General features: G+C 39.8%; 1 protein-coding gene across 1 annotated transcript; it reads left to right on the forward strand.

The window, feature by feature from the left end:
* Window positions 1-326: 326 nt before the first annotated feature.
* On the forward strand, window positions 327-22,474 carry LOC130922609 (zinc finger protein 25-like). Its single transcript, XM_057847515.1, has 6 exons — window positions 327-664; window positions 3,039-3,122; window positions 3,212-3,283; window positions 3,356-3,482; window positions 7,713-7,961; window positions 20,998-22,474. The coding sequence occupies exons 1-6, from the start codon at window positions 428-430 to the stop codon at window positions 22,182-22,184; spliced, it is 1,956 nt and encodes a 651-aa protein (XP_057703498.1). The 5' UTR covers window positions 327-427; the 3' UTR covers window positions 22,185-22,474.
* The last annotated feature ends 376 nt before the right edge of the window (window positions 22,475-22,850 follow it).

Here is a 22,850-nt window from a genome sequence, read left to right on the forward strand (position 1 = left end):
CGTAGCACAAACGATTGATATAATTTTTATATAAATTTGCGTCTGATGGGGGGCCAACTTCACGGAGGTCAAAAGTCAAACTCCGCCTATGGTGGGGGTGGGGGGGTGTTTGTGTCTATATGTGGCGTAGTGTCGCGTGTGTGTATGTATGAATACAAACACAGCAAACAAGTAGGAATTTGTATATTATGATGGAGATTGTTATATGTGGTTTTCTTGTTGAAATGTTGCAAATGTGTGAGCCCCTTTTTGTTTGTAAAATTATATAAATGTGTTAATAAAAAATAGAAAAAATAAAAAAACACAAAAAAAAAAAGAAAAGAAAATCAACCGGAAGTAACCCGTCCGCCATTGCTGAGTTAAAGTCGTACGAACTCTCTTGTACGACGGAGCTAACGTTTTCTTTTGTCTGCAAACGTATGTGTTCATGATGTCGAGTGGACATACTTGTGCCGTAATAAACTGTTATAACAACAGCGTGAAACTCCAACAATGGAAAAAGAAAGTGTGTGAAAAACACAAGCCTATGCTGCATGAAGACTGCCCGTGTAAAGTGCCATACAGTCTGCATCGGTTTCCTGGACGTCCAGAGGACTTACAAGTTAGAAAAGCGTGGGTGAGAAATATTAACAGGAAGGACTTTGTTCCAGGTCAATACAGCAGGGTGAGTTTTGGTTAATTAAATTGGATCTACAGTTGGATGGTCTCATCGATTGTTTTTAACGAGCACATTAGCATTAGCCACTAGCAGTAGTTGTAAAAGCAGGCAGCAGGCTACTGTGTGCTTAATATTTAATCAATAACTGAGACGATGCGGCATGTGCAGATGGTTATTTTTTTATGACACATTGAATCTCATAACTGCCTAACGCTACAAGTTGTATTCCCCAATGTGGTCATGTAACGTACAGGCTAACGTTATTAGCCAGCTGGCCGGGCTACCTAGCTTATAGCAATTTAGCTAAATCGTTACCTGTAAAGCCTAGTTTAACGTCACTCGTTCTCGGCTTTACACTATCCAACTCGCATGTCATCTAACGTTTTTCTAACGGTATTGCAAAGCAATTTGAAGTCATAAACATGAAACACGCGTCATGTAATGCAGCCTCATCAAAATCATGGATAATTGCCCTTTCCCACGAGGCCAGATGAGGGATAAACGAGTCTTTCTGGATTTTTCCTTTCAATTTGGATGTCGGTTACAGATTTAAAAGATATCTGTCACAGATCAAAGAAATACCCTCGCAAATATATATTTTTATATGTGTTCCATCTATCTGGAATTGAAAAAAATATTTGGACTTTTTTTTTTTATATATATTTTTTTTAAAAACCCATGGTCACAGACTTCATAACTATATTGACGGGGCTGATTCCGTTAGGGCCTATTACAGCCAAAACTGACCGAGTGGAAACACAAAGAGCTTTTATACGTTGAAAATTCTTGTGAATAAATGCTTAAATCCCTGAATTCTTTATAGATATGGACGTAAAGCAGTCTCGATTCTTGGTTAAGAGCAGAAAACAGGGCAGTTGGCATTTATTTTACGGAAATATGTCGAGTATGCTGCTAGTCTTTAAGCCACTGTGGCGCCGCCTTATGACCATGAAGAGCTTTTTACGTTGAAAATTCTTGTGAATAAATGCCTAAATCCCTGAATTCTTAATACATGAAGACGTAAAACAGTCTTGATTCTTGCTTAAGGGCAAAAAAAACAAAACAAAAAAACTGGCAGTTAGCATTTATTTTACATATATATTGCGAATTTCACACACTTAGTGGTCGGGCCCTAATAAAAAGCTTGAAAAATGAATTAGTTCAAAAGTGCAACTCCTTGGCATCCAGAAACACTAAAAGAAAAGAATAAACATTGTGGTGGTCAGTAAATGTAACTTTTATAGAGCAAGTGCAGTCTCGTCCGCCATTTTGTCTCCCTTTTTTTTTTTTTGGTCTCACAAACAGTAAGTAATTGTACCTCACAGGATCTTATTTTTGAACTTATTAAATGACTGAAAGCAAACAAAGCAATGGGGCTTTTTGAAGCTTTTTTTACTTTTGACAATTTGTAAAGCTGTAACACGTATGTATGTGCGTGTTCAAAACGACAAGCATTTCAACAATAAAAAAACTCGATGCAAAACGACTGATGTTCAAATGTTCACGTAGTCTGTTGCCTCACTTAAGTTCGTTTGCTTAAATGCTAAGGTATTAACAGTTCTCATAGCAAATCGCTCACACGGAACTCAACAAACTGTAGCTGTAAACTTAATTATAAATGCATACACTAACAGATATTAGCTTCAGCAACTTTAAGCCTTATGTGGGCCAAATTAGAGCACAGCTATCCTTTATCCATGTGAGACCTCTGACTGCTCCTGTATGGAAGCATTATTGAATGACAGTCCAACCAGACCCAACGCTGCATCCAGAGAGTAGCCATGAAACAAAATACAATACTTTTGAACTTTCTGGACAGTTATTTTAAAATTTTAAAGGGTTATATACGATTTACACGAGAATTTGGGTTAAAGTAGTTCGTAAACCGGGGACTACCTGTCTTTTGATTTCAACAATAAATATTGTGGTGCAATATAGGCACTTTTTTCAATAATTTCAATTTGTGCCCTTATTTTTCACAGAATGTTTATTGGGAAAGTCTTGAAGTTGTTACATTTATCATTATTAAAGTATCCAATGGGGCATCACTAAACAATTAATCCACAACCGCACATATCGGTACCGGTTTGATAACGTTTTATTTTTTTGGGGGGGGTGGAATATCGGGATATTGGTTTGGTTAAACAGTCATTATCGGACAACTCTCCTTACATTTTGTGCATGTGAAACTATCTGCAATTGGGCATAGGCATTAAATTAGTTTAAATTGGCATTCAAAAGCATTGAACGGGATTTGCTGATACCTGTAGAATCCCTGTAAATGTAGCGCGTTACTACCTACCTCTGCCCAGTTGAAATGGGCATTTATTGGTGTATTGTTGGGTTAGCTAATGTACTAATTGTATTATTGCTGTTGAAGGTATGTGGAATACATTTCGTTGATGGCAGACCAACAAAAGCGCACCCCTACCCTGTTTTGCACCTGGGATATAAAAATCGTTTAGTAAGTTTATTCTTTTTCCTGCCATTTCCTATCTGGAGCAGTGAAAAAGCAAGAATGTCACATTTCTTTTTTCTGTCTTTTTTACACAGTCGAAAGTGACATCTGTCCCTACCGTGCGCCGACGAAAATGTTTCCCACCCCTTAATGTCAACGCCACGACGGTAAAAAGTTGTACTGCTAAACCTGCTCACGCAAAAGAGGCTTTCAATAACCTGGATAATATTCCTCCGCAGATGTGTAATGCTGGCACACAGTGGCCAGATCTGGAAGACCACAACTACTTTACTACAAATTCAACAAAGAACTGCGCTACACAAACAGATCCTGCACCATCATTCTCAGCCTATGATTTGGACAACTGTAAGTTTTTCACAGGCATTGACGTTTTTGGCAGCTTTTGTATGCTATCACAGCTTTTCTCCCACAATCAAAGACCTTCAAGTTGGCATTGCATGGCCCACTGCTATTAGTTATATTGAAATATTTATATAATAATAGCCTCATAATCAGGCATGAAAATCACTTACCTTTCGGCAAAATTCGCCATTTTGAAGTCAAAAAGGGTGACTTATGTGAATCGTGTAGATCCGAGGATATTTTTTTTGGGGGGGGGGGGTGATAAGTCCATCCAACTAACTAACGACATGTTTTATTGAAGTTGCTAAGCCTGTCGCGATATGCAATGAGTCCGTTTCATCCGGGGGGCTGGTGCGTTCATACATTTGTGCGTGCGTGTAGATGACATATCAGACTCCAGTTGTTGTTGTGACTCCAGATGTTTATTGGTCATCAACACGCCGTAGATTTACAGTTCACACATGCAAAATAAGGAAACACATCTACAGTGCCTTGCAAAAGTATTCGGCCCCCTTGAATCTTGCAACCTTTCGCCACATTTCAGGCTTCAAACATAAAGATATGAAACTTAATTTTTTTGTCAAGAATCAACAACAAGTGGGACACAATCGTGAAGTGGAACAGCATTTATTGGATAATTTAAACTTTTTTACCAAATAAATAACTGAAAAGTGGTGCGTGCAATATTATTCGGCCCCTTTACTTTCAGTGCAGCAAACTCACTCCAGAAGTTCAGTGAGGATCTCTGAATGATCCAATATTGTCCTAAATGACCGATGATGATAAATAGAATCCACCTGTGTGTAATCAAGACTCCGTATAAATGCACCTGCTCTGTGATAGTCTCAGGGTTCTGTTTAAAGTGCAGAGAGCATTATGAAAACCAAGGAACACACCAGGCAGGTCCGAGATACTGTTGTGGAGAAGTTTAAAGCCGGATTTGGATACACAAAGATTTCCCAAGCTTTAAACATCTCAAGGAGCACTGTGCAAGCCATCATATTGAAATGGAAGGAGCATCAGACCACTGCAAATCTACCAAGACCCGGCCGTCCTTCCAAACTTTCTTCTCAAACAAGGAGAAAACTGATCAGAGATGCAGCCAAGAGGCCCATGATCACTCTGGATGAACTGCAGAGATCTACAGCTGAGGTGGGAGAGTCTGTCCATAGGACAACAATCAGTCGTACACTGCACAAATCTGGCCTTTATGGAATAGTGGCAAGAAGAAAGCCATTTCTCAAAGATAACCATAAAAAGTCTCGTTTAAAGTTTGCCACAAGCCACCTGGGAGACACACCAAACATGTGGAAGAAGGTGCTCTGGTCAGATGAAACCAAAATTGAACTTTTTGGTCACAATGCAAAACGATATGTTTGGCGTAAAAGCAACACAGCTCATCACCCTGAACACACCATCCCCACTGTCAAACATGGTGGTGGCAGCATCATGGTTTGGGCCTGCTTTTCTTCAGCAGGGACAGGGAAGATGGTTAAAACTGACGGGAAGATGGATGCAGCGAAATACAGGAACATTCTGGAAGAAAACCTGTTGGTATCTGCACAAGACCTGAGACTGGGACGGAGATTTATCTTCCAACAGGACAATGATCCAAAACATAAAGCCAAATCTACAATGGAATGGTTAAAAAATAAACGTATCCAGGTGTTAGAATGGCCAAGTCAAAGTCCAGACCTGAATCCAATCGAGAATTTGTGGAAAGAGCTGAAGACTGCTGTTCACAAACACTCTCCATCCAACCTCACTGAGCTCGAGCTGTTTTGCAAGGAAGAATGGGCAAGAATGTCAGTCTCTCGATGTGCACAACTGATAGAAACATACCCCAAGCGACTTGCAGCTGTAATTGGAGCAAAAGTTGGCGCTACAAAGTATTAACGCAAGGGGGCCGAATAATATTGCACGCCCCACTTTTCAGTTTTTTATTTATTAAAAAAGTTTAAATTATCCAATAAATTTTGTTCCACTTCACGATTGTGTCCCACTTGTTGTTGATTCTTGACAAAAAATTAAAATTTTATATCTTTATGTTTGAAGCCTGAAATGTGGCGAAAGGTTGCGAGGTTCAAGGGGGCCGAATACTTTTGCAAGGCATTGTAGATGTGTTTCCTTATTTTGTATGTCTGAACTTTAATTCTACAGCGTGTTGATAAGAGAAAGGAACTGGAGTCTCATATGCCATCAGCACCCTCTCGCGCGCAGCGATAAAACGCAGCCGTGAAAATTTCCGCCTTCATTTTTATTTGCCGTGCGATAAATGGACTCATTGCATATCGCGACAGGCTTAGCAACTTCAATAAAACATGTCGTTAGTTAGTTAGATGGACTTAGAAATTGGGTGACGGCGCTTTAGGTGTTTATTCACGGCTGACGTGCAGCCAAGCTTGGCATTGAAGAGACCGGACACAAGAGTGTACTCTCCTTTGTTTCTTTGAAATAAGTCAATGTTTTGGAGTCGGACACTCTGGTGCGCTTTTTTGGCTTTGTGCCGCTTTCCCTGCTTGCATACAGAGCGTCCGGCATTCTGAACTTTCCACGTATATATTTAACCCTTCATTAACCGTCAACGGGATGTTGTGCTCGTCGACGGATTTACGTCATCGATGACGTCGACTAGTCGAGACAGCTCTAAATTTATTAAAAATGTTCACATTACGTACAACCTTTTTTCCCTCATAATGGCTCCTGGGATATGTAGTTTTTCGTGGTGCTTCCGGGTTTGAAAATCGACATGAAATGATGGAAATATGGACATAAACACATGGTCCATGCAGCATTTTAATGTTTATTCATGAGGGCAATAAAACTGTAAAACTCATTTGACATTAGAGGCGTGCAAAATTTCCGATTCTTAGATTATTCGCGATTCGGCCGTGGAAGATTCGAGAACGATTCATAAACATCCAAATACCGATTATTGAATTATACCAGGTAAAGCGGAAATAAAACACAGTCTGCGCGGTCTTCGGAACGGAATGAGGAACGGACCGAGAGTAAATATCTTGTTCAACTCATGAAGAAAAAAAAACAAAAAAACAATCATACCTGGCTGCGGCCGACAGCCGCTACAAACAGCGACCGGTTGCTAGTTGCTACAAACATACGGCAACATATGGCTATGGGAGATATCACATATTGTAGAACTAGATGTGAAACGACAGACGACGACAGCGTTGAAACATATACAAAGAACTAGATGCGAAATGACAGACTTGCCGCCATCTTAAAGCAGTTGGCTTCTCGAGAAGGCTCTGTTGTAGTGAACCCAATTAGCTTTTTATCTATAATACTTCTAAATCGGCAAAATCTTGACTTGAATCTATCTTTAAATGATGAAACAGTTTTTAAACTTTGACATGTCAAAAGTAGACAGATGGGAAATTATGGAATAACGGGAACAATTTTAACAACTATAACGGTTGATTCACAACATTAAATTAATTGAATGTAGTTTAAAGCTTTTGATACAGAATGGGGACTGGAGTATTTTATTTACTGTTTTTAACTGCTAACTCGATACTAAAATAGTTTGGTTTAGCCTGAGGATTTTTGAACAATTTTGGAACTAATGTACAAAACATTAAAAGTGTGGTGGGGTGCATCAATATTCAATTTATAATCGAATCGGAGCCTCTGAATTGTAATCGAATCGTTAGGTGCTCGAAGATTCCCAGCTTTATTTGACATTATCTCCCGTTTTACTTGGACGATGGACTTAGACTAAAAATGGCACGTGGGTGACGTAATTACAGCGTAACAAGGCTTTAAAGATACATAAACGTGTCGCCGCACCAGTGCCTCAACGTTTCTACTTTCGGTTCTCTTCATGCAACATCTGTGTACCCACGCCAGACTTGCAGGTCTTTCGTGTATCCTTCTAACTCAAGCGCGCTAGTTCAAAATATTCTCATCGGATAAGTAACGAAGTAAACTTTTAGTGGGCTAAAACATCCCAACTTAAAGGTTTGTGGAAGTAATTTTGCTTTACATTGTAGCGCACTAAGCTCATTTAGCTCAGCTTTGTTTAACTTAGCTAATTAGCCAAGACACAATCAGACATTTCGTCGTAGGAGCCCCCCCCCCCCCCCCCCCCACACACACACACACACACTTCAAATGGAGGGACAGCAACACGTGACAAACTAATGTAAGACTTCGACTCTGGCAAATAATGTGATTTTTTTGTTTGTTTTTTTTTCATCCTGTGTCCTTCAGCCGTTACTGAACAAAATCTTCACCTTCTGGAGCATGATTACCTCCAACTTCAACAGGAGGAGGATTATGAGAGGGTGTACGTCAAACAGGAGGCGGAACCAGAAACCCCCTACATTAAAGAAGAAGAACAGGAAGGAGAAATTAACAATTTTCCAATGACCTTCAATGTGAAAATTGAAGAGGATGAAGGTCCGAGCGGAGCAGCACAACCTTGGAGCAACGGCTCATTTCAACACTCTACAACAAAAGGTGAGGGACGATTGCAACTAAACTGCCTCTTAGCGCCGCTTTCTGACAGTGGCGGCTAGGCATATGCCCGTTACCGGTTTCAAGGTTTACCATGGTATGAAAACGTCACGGTTTCAAAACCACACTAAAATTTTCCGTCATACTGCAGTACGGTATTTGCTATTTTACATGTCCCAAAAATGCAGCCAGAAGTGTCTTGGAGAGGTAGCGCTTACCCCTCTCTTCTCAAATCATGATAACTGAAATATACTAGGGCTGTCAAACGATTAAAATTTTTAATCGAGTTAATTACAGCTTAAAAATTAATTAATCGTAATTAATCGCTATTCAAACCATCTCTAAAATATGCCATATTTTTCTGTAAATTATTGTTGGAATGGAAAGGTAAGACAGAAGACGGATATATACATTCAACATATTGTACAACGTAAGTACTGTATTTGTTTATTATAGAGATGTCCCGATCACGTCATTTTCAAAGTATCGGAATCGGCAAAAAATATCGGCCATGCCTTTTTTTAATATATTTATATATATTTTAATTAAATCGTTTTCTAATTGTATTTAACGTTACAGACATAATATGTTACACTCATCCAGAGTCTTTAGTTTAGGCTTAATGTAGGGTTATCAAATTTATCCCGATAACAGCGGTAATAAGTTTTTTAAAAAATGTATCACGTTAAAATATTTAATGTAATTAATGCATGCGTTGCACGATCCACTCACGCATCGTCGCGCTCAATCTGTAATGGCGCCATTTTACCGAATATAGAGATAAAAGGCAGCGTAAAATGAGTAGAGTGAATTTTGGCAGCCTCAAATTTATCGCATTAATGGCGAGAATTAATATTTATTACATTTATCACGTTACAATATTTAACGCAATTAACGCATACGACCCACTCACGCATTGTCGCGTTCAATCTGTAATGGCGCCATTTTATCCATACAGTATATAGAGCTAAAAGGTAGCGTAAAATGAGTAGAGAGAATTTTGGCAGCCTTTGGAGCCTTATTTTAATTGGCTTAAGCCTTACAATCCCTCTCCCTACGATTAGAAATATCATGGGAAGCAATGTGGGGAAGCAAGGTAGCAATTGATATTTTTCTTAACACCTTATTTTATTTCCCAACGCAGAGAAGATATATCAATTGGTAGCACTACGCACAGTCATGGTTCCACTTACCATCATGCATTTGGGATGGCCACAGTATCATTTACTGAAAGCTCAACAAATACATGTGATGGCAATATTTAGTCACAATGTACAAAGTCACAAGTCTTTCTATCCCTCTCACAGAAAGAATGTTAATAATGTAAAAGCCATCTTGAGGATTTATTGTCATAATAAACAAATACAGTATTTACGTACTGTATGTTAAATGTATATATTCGTCCGAGTTTTATTCATTTTTTTCTTAATGCATTGCCAAAATGTATATGATCGGGAATGATTGGAATTGAATCGGGAGCAAAAGAAAAAGCAATCGGATCGGGAAATATCAGGATCGGCAGATACTCAAACTAAAACGATCGGGATCGGATCGGGAGCAAAAAAATATGATCGGAACAACCCTAGTTTATTATAACAATAAATCAACAATATGGCATTAACATTATTTACATTCTCTTAAAGTGATCCATGGATAGAAAGACTTGTAGTTCTTAAAAGATAAAGGTTAGTACAAGTTATAGAAATTTTATATTAAAAACCCTCTTAATGTTTTCGTTTTATTAAAATTTGTAAAATTTTCAATCAAAAAAATAAATTTGTAGCTCGCCATTGTTGATGTCAATAATTACACCATGCTCACTCATGGTACTAACCCATAAAATCAGTTCGACTTAAGTGCCAGCAGAGGGCGCCAAACACCAAAAAACAAGTAACAAGCGGGCATTACACTGTACTGTCATTTTAATCTGTTTGAGCGGGGCATGTGCGTTAATTGCGTCAAATATTTTAACGTGATTTTTTTTTTTTTTTATTAATTACCGCCCGTTAACGCGATAATTTTGACAGCCTTAAGCCTGAGTTATACTCCCGCGTTGCGGTGACGGCGTAGCGACTACGCCGTCATTCGACATTCGATAGTTCTGCGGTGAGGGAACGCGTTGCTCTGTATTTCACCGCCAGGCCACTAGAGGGATGTGGCGTTATGTTTGTACGGTTTTGGGGCATGCTTGTTTACTTCCGCTAGTCGGAGAAAAATAAACAATGCAATATGGAACTCTTGAAAGTAAATATTCTGCTCATCAACACTGAATAAATATTGAACATACAAATGCTGAGGGGCAGGCGACGCAGAAGACTGTTTCGAGGCGGTTTGGCCGACTTTTGATGCCGCACAGAGAGTCGGGTGGAGGGAGCTAGCTGTGGCGGTTAGCTTCAAACTGGCGTCGAGCACTGCGTTCAAGGTCTGCAAAGCCCTCCAGCCCGATTTGTTTGCCGTGTCCTACAACCAGCCAGTGGGAAGCCATAGCAGATTTCTGGCGTCCAGGGAACTTCCCAAACTGCGTTGGGAGGCTTGATTTTAAGGTTATCATAAAAAGCACCGAGGCACTCTCAATCAGTGATGATTTATCGTGTGTGTGAACTGTCTGCTACTGAAAATTAAAGATCAAAACAACTTTTTTGACACCAAATCTGTGCTTTATTCTTTATATACTTGAAGTGTGACACGTAAATAAGTCACAGACTCACAGCAAACATATGTACACAGTAAATGATGAAGTGCACCAACCAAAAATACGACATAAAGTGATAAAAAGTTGGCAGTTTTTGGCCGACTGGGTCACCGCTTCATGTGGCCACTCGATTCCGACCACCCATGTCTCGGTGGTTCTTCCATTTATTTATTTTTTCGATCGCCGACCTTGCCATTTGGCAGTCACAATAATAATTTCTTGACAATAATGTTTGATTCTATTCTACAATGGCGGTGTTTTCGCCTGGAAACAACAGTCTGAGCGGACCAATCACAGTCCGTTTTCGCTACGTCTACGCGACGCGAAGGTTACAAAAATCTAGAGGTGCGCGTCAGGCTACGGCGTAGGGTCGTAACTCGATTCTTCCTTGACGGCGTAGGTCTGACGCGGAAGTATAACTCAGGCTTTAGAAAATTAGAATATACAAAATGTATATTTAAAACGTACAAAAGTATTTTTAACACATGTGAATAGCTTCATTAGCACAAACACAACAGAATGTGAGGAAGTCATAGCCGTGAACGCCATGAAAAAGTTTGCTAAAGATGAAACACACATTTTCCTTTCAAATTCAAAATACAAACTAAAATCTTACAAAGACCAATGTTAGCTTAGTCTTAGCTGGGATAGCAACTAGAGTTGAAAAAATGGCTAAAAATGGTGAAACTTCACTTGAGCCTTTTCCCCCTCAAAAAACAATAAAAAAGTCGTACAGTATATATTTATTTAGAAGTGTTTTTACTTTTTTATAGCAATTATTTTTGTTATTGCTCTAATCTTGACCAACCTGAGCTGTGGCTAGTCTACAAGTGCTATTTATTTTAATTGCATTTAAAATATTTGTTATTTATGTGAACATTATATTCATGGACCAATTTGCGAATATGTTCTGAAAAAAAAAAATCCTTTTCAATCGAACAATGTTTTTTTTTTTTAACCCATACATCTCAAAATAACAAATTTGGGAGCTATAATTGCAATACCGTGATACCGCGGTATTTTTGATCAAGGTTATCGTACCGTCAAAATCTCATGCCAGTGTTGTACCGAAATCTGCGATCCGTCCGAATCTGTGACAAAGGAGGGCGATGTTGCCAACAGCAAGGCCGACAGCAACGACGAAGAGTAATCGAAGAAGACCACTTACGCTAACGGCGTGAACTGCTATGTAAACGAGGCAGTGATTTGATTGTTCTTATACACAGTAGAGGAGTATCACTATTTCCGACAGCCACATCTGCACCTATCAGAATATGTAATAATTAAAAATACAGCCTCTGGGGGTCCAGTTGAGCGGATATATAGTAGGGGGGAGTAGGGATGGTGTCAGAAGATCAGCAAAGAGCTTTAAGAGTAACTTGATTGTTCTTAGACTCAGTAGAGGAGTATCACCATTTCCGACAGCCACATCTGCACCTATGAGAAAACGTGACACGAAAAATATAACGACGTTCAACAGTCACTTCCGATTTTCCACTTGTGGAAACAGGTTCCGATACCGGTTCAGGTTCTGTTTGTGCATTGGTTGAATTAGACACAATTCCAGCAGGATTGTTTGGGTTTGACACATCCGGTAAGCTAGACATTTCTGGTATTTCTGACACATCCGGTAAGCTAGACATTTCTGGTATAATTACACTGCTAGCATCATCACAATCAATATACAGTTCTGGAGTAGTGTCTGGTGTTCCCAACAATTGATCCACATGGCGACGCCAAACACCATCAGCTGTCTGAACTGTGTAGGAAACAGGCCCAGTTTGAGCAATGATGGTGGCAGGGGCCCACTTTTCCTTACTCTGGTAACTCCGGGCCATAACAGAGTCACCAGGTGCCAAAACTCGGTTCTTGAAATGCAGGTCTCTGTACTTGACTTGCTTCCGTTGATCCATTTGAACAATCTCGCTCAGGGTTGGTGGTTTCAGAAGATCCATGCCAGTTCGTATTTCTCGAGAAAACATGAGGCTCGCTGGCGATACTTTGGTAGTTGCATGCACAGATGTTCGGTATTTGAGGAGAAATTCGTGTAGTCTCTGATGGAGTGTACTTTGCCCTTGTGATGCTTTGAGAGCATGTTTGAGGGTCTGCACAAACCTCTCTGCCAAGCCGTTGGTTGCCGGGTGATAGGGAGCCGACTTAATGTGTTGAACCCCATTGGCTTGCAGGAATTCACCCATTTCTTTTGACACAAATTGGGGCCCATTGTCTGAGACGAGTTGTGCAGGGGCTCCGAAACGACTAAACATCTCCCCTAACTTCTCAATTGCCTTTTCTGATGTGGTTGATTTCATGATAGCGACCTCTGGCCACTTAGTATGGGCATCGACAGCAACCAGAAACATTCGATTTTCAAAAGGCCCCGCAAAGTCAATGTGAATGCGATGCCAAGGGTCCTGAGGAAAATCCCAAGGATGAAGTGGGGCTGCAGGTGGATTGTTGCGAATCTTCTGGCAAGATGAACAACTTTTTACCGTCTCTTCGATCTGTTTATCTAATCCTGGCCACCAAAAATAACTTCTCGCCATTTCTTTCATTTTAACAATACCACTGTGACCTGCATGCAGTTGCGCAAGCATTTTAGCACGCAATGACTGTGGCACAATCACTCTCCTCCCCCACAGCAAACAACCTGATTGAACAGAAAGTTCCCATCTCCTATCCAAAAAAGGTTTGAGAACGGCGTTCTCACACTTGGTTTGTCCTTTGATTACCATGTCCATGACGACTGACAGGTCGGGGTCGTTCCGAGTTGCACGTTTCACTTGCTCGGGGTCATTTTGAGGAAATATGCGTCCAAATGACAGTAAGGGGATGTCAAATAAGTAAGCAAATTGCCTTTTATGGGCTGGGAAATAGCATAAGAAAAATACAACGAAATCACACACTAACTACCGCGTTTACATGTATATCATTCATTGTCCTTATACATCGAAAATTGTGTATTCGTGAGTGCGTAAGGAAGAGTAATAAATTCATAGAATGTAATTTATAAGTGCGGATAATTTCATAATCTCAAAAATACAATACACCAATGTAATTTATTAGAACACACATTTTCACAACGTCAAAACTCAAAAGTCATACAATAAATGTAATTCATTGAATGGGATATTTACACAATAACCTCGTCAGGAAGAATAAGAAGAAAAATAGCAATTTATTGCAGATTACTATTTCACAGTATCAAAAGTAATCGATTCAAGCAGAAATTTTCGAAACATCAAAAGTTCATAATATATATGTGATTTTTTTGAAGCAGACATTTTCTTAATGTCAGCGTCATGATTAAATATGACGTTTATTCGGTGAAAGGGAAAATATGCCTCGGCAACTGCGAGTGTATAGCCTCATTTACGTAGCCAATGGCAGTTTACGCCGTTAGCGTAAGTGGCCTTCTTCGATTCCTCATCTTCGTTGCTGTCGGCCTTGCTGTTTGGCAACATCGCCCTCCTTCGTCACAGATTCTGACGGATCGCAGATTTCGGTACAACACCGGCACACGCCGAGTGACGGCGTAACATCACACTCTTTTGGCACGGACACTGGTGCCGAGGATGTTGACCAAAATCAGTGTTGTTTTCGTCATCAATGACAATAACAAAAATATTTCAACAAACAATTTTTAATGACGTCACAATGACGCGCTGAAAACATTTCTTGGGAGACTAAAACATAGCAAGATAAAAAAATTTGTCATAGTTTCCGTCATAAGTTCACAATGTGTGATATTTTTTTATCGTATGTGTAGTTAGCACACATCTTAGCAGTGTTTGGTCGTGTCACTCGTGACGTGCATGCTCTCCCCCCAACTTCACACACACACACACACACACACACACGCTTAATCACAGGCCGGTGAATAAGCGTGTGCCCATTCCAGGCTCATTTTGTGAAACTTGTCAGGTGCTGCTTGCAAAGTTTTGCTTTCTTATCTTGGCTAGATATGCCATGTTGCTTTTAGAGCCTAGTTCGGGCCTAAAAAATCCAGCCCGACCCGACACGGCCCGCTGGTATTGAGGCCCGACCCGGCCCGAGCTCGATCACTTAACTAGATTTGCAGGCCCGAGCCCGAAAAACCCGATTTTTTTTTTTTTTTTTTTTTGAGTGACGCGGAAAAAACGCAGCAGCAGCAATTTATTTTCATTTCTTCGAGTTGGCAGAAAAAAACGCAAGTTTTCTTAATGTTAAATAATCTACATAATTTTTTGAGAATTATCAAAGCATTCACACAACGAAATAACGCTGGGAAAGTTTGTTAAACATATTTCTGAGTGTGTGGGATATTGTTCTCACATGGACGCGCCTCTCTGACAAGGAAATGAAAATGAGGGCGGCGCCTCGGCCGTGCGCAAACGGTACAGCGGGAGGACAAAAAGAAAAAGCGGCCGGCGCTACGGCGTTCGTGCACACGCACAGGCAAAAGCGCAATCAAGAGAGCCTGCTCTCCATTTTTTTTTTTTTTAATAATTTATTAGTCCGGCATGGCGGCCCGACCCGACCTGACCCGAACGTGAATGCTTAAAATGTGGGCCCGACCAGACCCGAATGTCGGGTCGGGTCGGGTTCGGGCACAAAATCTAACCTCTAGTTGCTTTAGCTTTTAAAGGTCTGTGCTGAGAGTTTAGTGTGTGATGATCAAACTTGTAGCGTTAGCAGAGGTGGGTAGAGTAGCCAAAAATTGAACTCAAGTAAGTGTAACGTTACTTCAAAATAATTAATCTAGTAAAAGTAGTCATCCAAAAAATGAACTCAAGTACAAGTCAAAAAGTATTTGATGAAAAGAATACTCAAGTAATGAGTAACATTGTGAGTAACTGCTTAAAAATTGGTTTGATTTTTTTTCCTCAGCACAGTTATCTATAAGAACTGTTGTTACAAAGATACTGTACAGTAACCAATTACATAATTGCATTAAGCCAAAGAAATACAAAAAAAACAACAACATTGAATTCCACTGAGAGAAACAAATGACAGAAATGAAGCATTATTTGTCTAAAGAGCATGAGTGACTTCTAGAGGAGAAAATAGTTCCTAGTTTGAGTAGTGAATTTGATAGTTTCTTCGTGGTTACTTGTATGAAATTAAAAAGATCAGATCTCCGGTTTTCCGTGGTCAGTCGGTGCCAAAGAAAGACTGGGGGAAAGGTTAAAATCTGCGATATCGAGTCATGTTGAGGGCAGCGCTCTATGTCAAATACTTCATTTTTTACAAGGCTTTAAAGACGCCGCGTGATTAAACAGGCTGGCGTGCTCATAGAATGGCAAGCTTGCGTCTGATTGGTATATTGTAGTCATGTAATTCTTATTATTATGTGTCATTGTTACGTCTCATTGGTGAAATTGGTAGCGCTACTCTTGGCATCGCTGGATAAAAATATCGAATATATGGAATAAAGAGGAAAAATGTAACGACTCCTGTGTATCCCAAAGTAGCAGAGTAAGAGTAGCGTTTTTTCCTTCACAAATATACTCCAGTCAAAGTAAAAAGTATGGCTTAGTACAACTAATCTTGCAAGTACATTTTCATCAAAAAGTTGAGGTGCACGATAATTATTGGTCTGATAATCGTAATTATGACGTCATCCCAATAAATCCAATAACATTATTAATCTGCTCGATAATATATAACGTTTTTGGCACGGTGTTGGTGTGTTTGGATGTGTGCTTTTGAGTTGTTTCATGGTCCAAGACCACAAAAGTCTCCTCTAATGTTGCAGCCAGTGTTTTATCTGCTGACAAAGCACAATACCTGTTGGGTCTATGCTATTTTTAGATCAGTGCTCATTGTTCAGGGGAACACATCGTCAATGATATTGACTAATTGATTGTGATTGACTCAAATTATATTTATTTGAAAAAATAAATATGGGCACTTTATTCAAAGTCAACTGTTCTTCGTTTTGTTCGTTATAATAATGTTCATGTCCTCATGAAAATTCTTGTTAGGGCAAAGGCAAAACTATGCTGAATCCGCCACTTGTATTTTTGGCCTACAGGTGTTAAAAAACCCATGTGAATATACATTTTAAAATTATATATATATATTATCGGTTATCGTATCGGTATCGGCCTTGAGAAGCAGGAAGTTATCCATATCGGTATCGGTTTCAAAAAATGGATATCGTGCACGCCTATCAAAAAGTTACTCAAGTAAATGTCACGGAGTACCCACCTCTGAGCGTTAGCATAGCGTTCGCAGTAGCATTTAGCGCGGTGACTCGGTAAGTGTCTTCCTAAACTCTTGGAAAACATTTTAAATACAGTTTGTGGCATCCAGGTGAGTTTAATTACCGTAATTTCCCGAATAAAAGGCGCACCCGTGTATAACGCGCACCACAAATTTACTTGTTAAATCTAGGCGAAATTATTGTACCCGTGTATAAACCGCACCCTAATTTTAGCACCAATAAATAGAAGAATACAAGAAAACAGAGCTCGTGTACAGATACAGAAATGTAATTTTACTGACTGTGGTGGCAGTGCCGCTCTAATTTTCAGCGTGTGCGGAGTATTTTTTAACCAAAGCAAAGCGCACCGGAGATATGAAAAGCTAATACAAGGAAATATGACGAAGCATATGTAGCATATGGCTTTGACTTTTAGTAGAGTGGGGGACAAGGAAAGACCAGTCTGTTTACTTTGTCTAAAAATGTTCGCAGCGGACAGCAGGAATTATTTTTTTCAGCGAAAACGTGGCGAATATTGCCAACAATGCACCCGCTTAGTCAGTGTTACATAAGTAAACCAGCGAGTACTGTCAGCATCATATAAGGTGGCATACCTAGTTGCTCAGTGCAAAATGACTCCACACCATAACAAAGGAGCTGATACTACCTGCAGAAAAAATAAAAATTGTCCCTCTGTCCAATGACACTCGTTTTTGTTCTATTAATTTTTGATTTTTCAGTCTAATTGCTTGGCATATTATCCTAATGAGTTAATGTTGCTGATCAATTAGAATTTATTATTGTTTGGCGGCAGAGAGTTGGGGGGGCGCGGAACGTTTACGTCTTCCTGTGGGGGGCATAACAGAAAATGATTGAGAAGCGCTGCCGTAAACTGACAATATGTACAGTAATAATATGATCTGATAACTTCTTCAACCTACCAGAATCCAGGAGAAAACAAAACAGATGTGACTTTTATTTTTAAGGCTGCTGTATAACTTGCTCGTTTCATTATGATGAATACATGTTTCTTCCATGGATTGATACGGTAAAATAAAAGTGAGAATTTAAGCCGGAAATCGGAAAGAGCGTATCGCTGTAGACGAGAATGTACCAATAGGAACTATTGTTATTTGGGTTTGAGTTTCCCGAGGGACAGATATAGTTGACGGACACAGGAAGTCTGTGTTGTGTTACGTTTGTTATGGTCCGAATTGCGTAGCTGCACTAAACGTTGACTCAAATGAGTTCAAGAAACTAAATTCTGTGCTTTATGAAGAGTGGGGAAAAAAGCAGAATTTAACACAGATGAAATCATTCGACCGATCAGAGTGAAGTATTACCGAAACAAAATGGTAACGTCACGTACTGTAATGGTCAGCAACGGATCGCCGCATACGTTTCTTCAACACAACATGGCCGTGTCGATAAAAAAAATCGTTTTTTTATATACAGTGCCTTGCAAAAGTATTCGGCCCCCTTGAATCTTGCAACCTTTCGCCACATTTCAGGCTTCAAACATAAAGATATGAAATTTAATTTTTTTGTCAAGAATCAACAACAAGTGGGACACAATTGTGAAGTGGAACAACATTTATTGGATAATTTAAACTTTTTTAACAAATAAAAAACTGAAAAGTGGGGCGTGCAATATTACTCGGCCCCTTTACTTTCAGTGCAGCAAACTCACTCCAGAAGTTCAGTGAGGATCTCTGAATGATCCAATGTTGTCCTAAATGACCGATGATGATAAATAGAATCCACCTGTGTGTAATCAAGTCTCCATATAAATGCACCTGCTCTGTGATAGTCTCAGGGTTCTGTTTAAAGTGCAGAGAGCATTATGAAAACCAAGGAACACACCAGGCAGGTCCGAGATACTGTTGTGGAGAAGTTTAAAGCCGGATTTGGATACAAAAAGATTTCCCAAGCTTTAAACATCTCAAGGAGCACTGTGCAAGCCATCATATTGAAATGGAAGGAGCATCAGACCACTGCAAATCTACCAAGACCCGGCCGTCCTTTCAAACTTTCTTCTCAAACAAGGAGAAAACTGATCAGAGATGCAGCCAAGAGGCCCGTGATCACTCTGGATGAACTGCAGAGATCTACAGCTGAGGTGGGAGAGTCTGTCCATAGGACAACAATCAGTCGTACACTGCACAAATCTGGCCTTTATGGAAGAGTGGCAAGAAGAAAGCCATTTATGAAAGATATCCATAAAAAGTCTGGTTTAAAGTTTGCCACAAGCCACCTGGGAGACACACCAAACATGTGGAAGAAGGTGCTCTGGTCAGATGAAACCAAAATTGAACTTTTTGGCCACAATGCAAAACGATATGTTTGGCGTAAAAGCAACACAGCTCATCACCCTGAACACACCATCCCCACTGTCAAACATGGTGGTGGCAGCATCATGGTTTGGGCTTGCTTTTCGTCAGCAGGGACAGGGAAGATGGTTAAAATTGACGGGAAGATGGATACAGCCAAATACAGGAACATTCTGGAAGAAAACCTGTTGGTATCTGCACAAGACCTGAGACGGGGACGGAGATTTATCTTCCAACAGGACAATGATCCAAAACATAAAGCCAAATCTACAATGGAATGGTTCAAAAATAAATGTATCCAGGTGTTAGAATGGCCAAGTCAAAGTCCAGACCTGAATCCAGTCGAGAATCTGTGGAAAGAGCTGAAGACTGCTGTTCACAAACCCTCTCCATCCAACCTCACTGAGCTCGAGCTGTTTTGCAAGGAAGAATGGGCAAGAATGTCAGTCTCTCGATGTGCAAAACTGATAGAAACATACCCCAAGCGACTTGCAGCTGTAATTGGAGCAAAAGGTGGCGCTACAAAGTATTAACGCAAGGGGGCCGAATAATATTGCACGCCCCACTTTTCAGTTTTTTATTTGTTAAAAAAGTTTAAATTATCCAATAAATTTTGTTCCACTTTACGATTGTGTCCCACTTGTTGATTCTTGACAAAAAATTAAAATTTTATATCTTTATGTTTGAAGCCTGAAATGTGGCGAAAGGTTCAAGGGGGCTGAATACTTTTGCAAGGTACTGTATATATATATATATATATATTTTAAAAAAAACATTTCTTACCTAAAAAGTAATTACGCTTGATAACACACATCACTTGAAAGCTACGTGTTTTTCCTACTTGTTTCAATTTAGTTTCCATTTGTGTCAAGCTATTTTTAAGTTTTAAGTTAGTCTAAACTGCAAGCACTGGTAAGATTTTGAGTTTTTGCAGTGTTCAAAATAAATGTATGATACCTGCTGTATTGGAAGCACATTTATTCAGCAATGACTACTGAGCTAAAACTGACAGTTAGCTTTATTATGTTTTAATTTTACACCCTCATCACTCTACAGCGATGTGTTTTTACAGATTAAATAAAGCATGTATGTAAGACACGTTAGCCACGCATGGACAGTGGTCATAATCAATAGAAACCTAGCCCTCCGACGGGCTAACGTTACGTGAGCATGCGACAGTAACGTTATATTTATTAGCGATGAGAAGTCTACTGGTTAAAGATGGCTGCTGTTTACTAACGCTGCCCGGACGCGGCCGAGTCTGTCATTTCGCATCTAGTCCTAAATGCATGCGATATCTATGAGACGCATCGGACACTACTACCTGCTACCAAACTAGCATCATGCGGGCGTAGTTTTTAGCAACGTCGGCGTAGTCTGGAGCGGCTGTCGGCTGCGGTAAGTTGTTTTTTTTTTTCTTTTTATTGCTTCTTCCTCTACGCTCGGGACGTCAGCGCGTTGTCCCGCATTAAAGGTAGTCCGGGTAAAACGGAATCTTAGAGCTGGCAAAATTAAACAATTCCTCGAGGTTAATAAAATTACTTGGATCAGTTTTTAAACTCGAGTTACTCGAGTTGCTCGAGTATTCTTTTCAGCTCTACTTCTATGCGACATGTCCCGTTCAGACCGTCAAGTTAATGCCTGACTCGAGTCAGAAAAACACGAAAAAAATTGGATTCGTGCATTAAGACCTGTAGTATGAACCTAGCCAAAAGTGATAAACTGCGATAAATTCGCAACGTAAGGATGATTGGACCGCACACAATTGAGCGTAAACTCTGTCAAATCATGTGATTTTTAAATTTTTTTTTTTCATCCTGTGTCCCACAGATGTCACTAAAGAAAATCTTCACCCTATGAATCAAGATCCCCCCCACGTTAAAGAGGAAGATGAGTTCGAGATGGTGTACATCAAACAGGAGACGGAGCCAGAGACCCCCTACATTGAAGAAAAGCAGGAACATACCAATTTCCCAATAACCGTCAGTGTAAAAATTGTAGAGGATGAAGGTCCAAGCGATGACAGCGGAGCAGAGAACCTTTTGAACTACAGCTCATTTCAACACCTGACATCAAAGGGTGAGGGACAATCTCAACTGGACGGGCTCTCGGACAGCGACGAAGTAACATCACATTCTTCTGCAACTGACACCGATATCGAGGGTGCTTACCAAAATGCTTCGAAATGCTTAAATAAGTCAACATCGAAAAGAAAGACCAAACAGCACGTGGGTGCAAAACCTTTCGCCTGCTCATTTTGCTGTAAAAGATTTCGTCGGAAGCAACAGTTAACATCACACACGCGTGTACACAATGGTGAGAAGCCTTTTGTCTGCACACATTGTGGTAAAAGATTCACCCACAATAGAGATTTAAAACGACACATAAGAACACACACCGGAGAGAAGTCTTTAGCCTGCTCTTTTTGTGAAAGAAAATTTGGTCGTAAGCAACAGTTAACAATACACACACGTATTCACACAGGGGAAAACCTTTTTCTCTGCACTATTTGTGGTAAAAGATTCACAAGGAAGGTAAGTTTAAACCTACACAAAATTACACACACTGAAAAGAAGCCTTTAGCCTGCTCTTTTTGTGATAAAAGATTTGGTCGTAAGAAACGGTTAACAACACACACATGTACGCACAACGGGGAAAAGCGTTTTTCCTGCACATTTTGCGGTGAAAGTTTTATTCGGAAACAACTGTTAACAACACACATGAAGACACACACTGGAGAAAAACCGTTTCCCCGCACAACTCGTGGTAAAAGAGTCACCGAGAAGGAAAGTTTAAAGAAGCGCAGAAGAACACACACTGGAGAGAAGCTTTTCGCATGCTCATTTTGCGATAAAAGATTTTATTTCAAGTGTCGTTTAACAAAACACACGCGTGTTCACACTGGTGAGAAGCCTTTTGTCTGCTCACTTTGTGGTGAAAGATTCGCTCGGAAAGGAGATTTAGTGTCGCACACAAGAAAACACACTGAGGAAACACCTTTCAATTGCGATGTGTGACAAAATATTCTTTATTCTGCCATCCGTTTACCGTGGAAAAAGCATGTCAATATCCATGTTCAGTTTCTCTTAAGCCTCTTTAAGAAAAAATTGAAATTTTGGAGAATCCATTTTTTTCCCTCCAGATCATGTCTTGCAAGGTGCTTTGAAATATTATGTATTATTATTCAAAATACTTTGACTCTGCCCTTTGTTTTTTTCACTTTTCAGACTTTGTCTAAATTGTTTCAGGGAAGGTGTCTTTATTAGTTGTGCATTGTTATATTTTGACCTTGGCAATATTAAACATTTTTTATCACAACCGAGTCGACTGACTTTTAATTCCTCTATTTTTAGAGAACAATTATCGGGAATGATTGGAATTGAATCGGGAGAAAAAAAAAAGCAATCGGATCGGGAAATACCGGGATCGGCAGATACTTAAACTAAAACGATCGGATCGGGAGCAAGAAAACATGATCGGAACAACCCTAATACAAACCAAAAAACAAAAGAATACCAACACAAATATGCCAGGGGGTATAAACATTACAAACATTGCCCATCAGAGGGGAAAAAAAAAAATAATAAGCAATTACTCACAAAAAAGTCGTAGCTTTTCACAAATATCAATTATTTTCTGCTTTCCTATTCTTTGATTTTTTTTTTTTTAACAGATTCATGTAG

The sequence above is a fragment of the Corythoichthys intestinalis genome, chromosome 1, assembly GCF_030265065.1.
Source record: "Corythoichthys intestinalis isolate RoL2023-P3 chromosome 1, ASM3026506v1, whole genome shotgun sequence".
Taxonomy (NCBI): Eukaryota; Metazoa; Chordata; class Actinopteri; order Syngnathiformes; family Syngnathidae; genus Corythoichthys; species Corythoichthys intestinalis.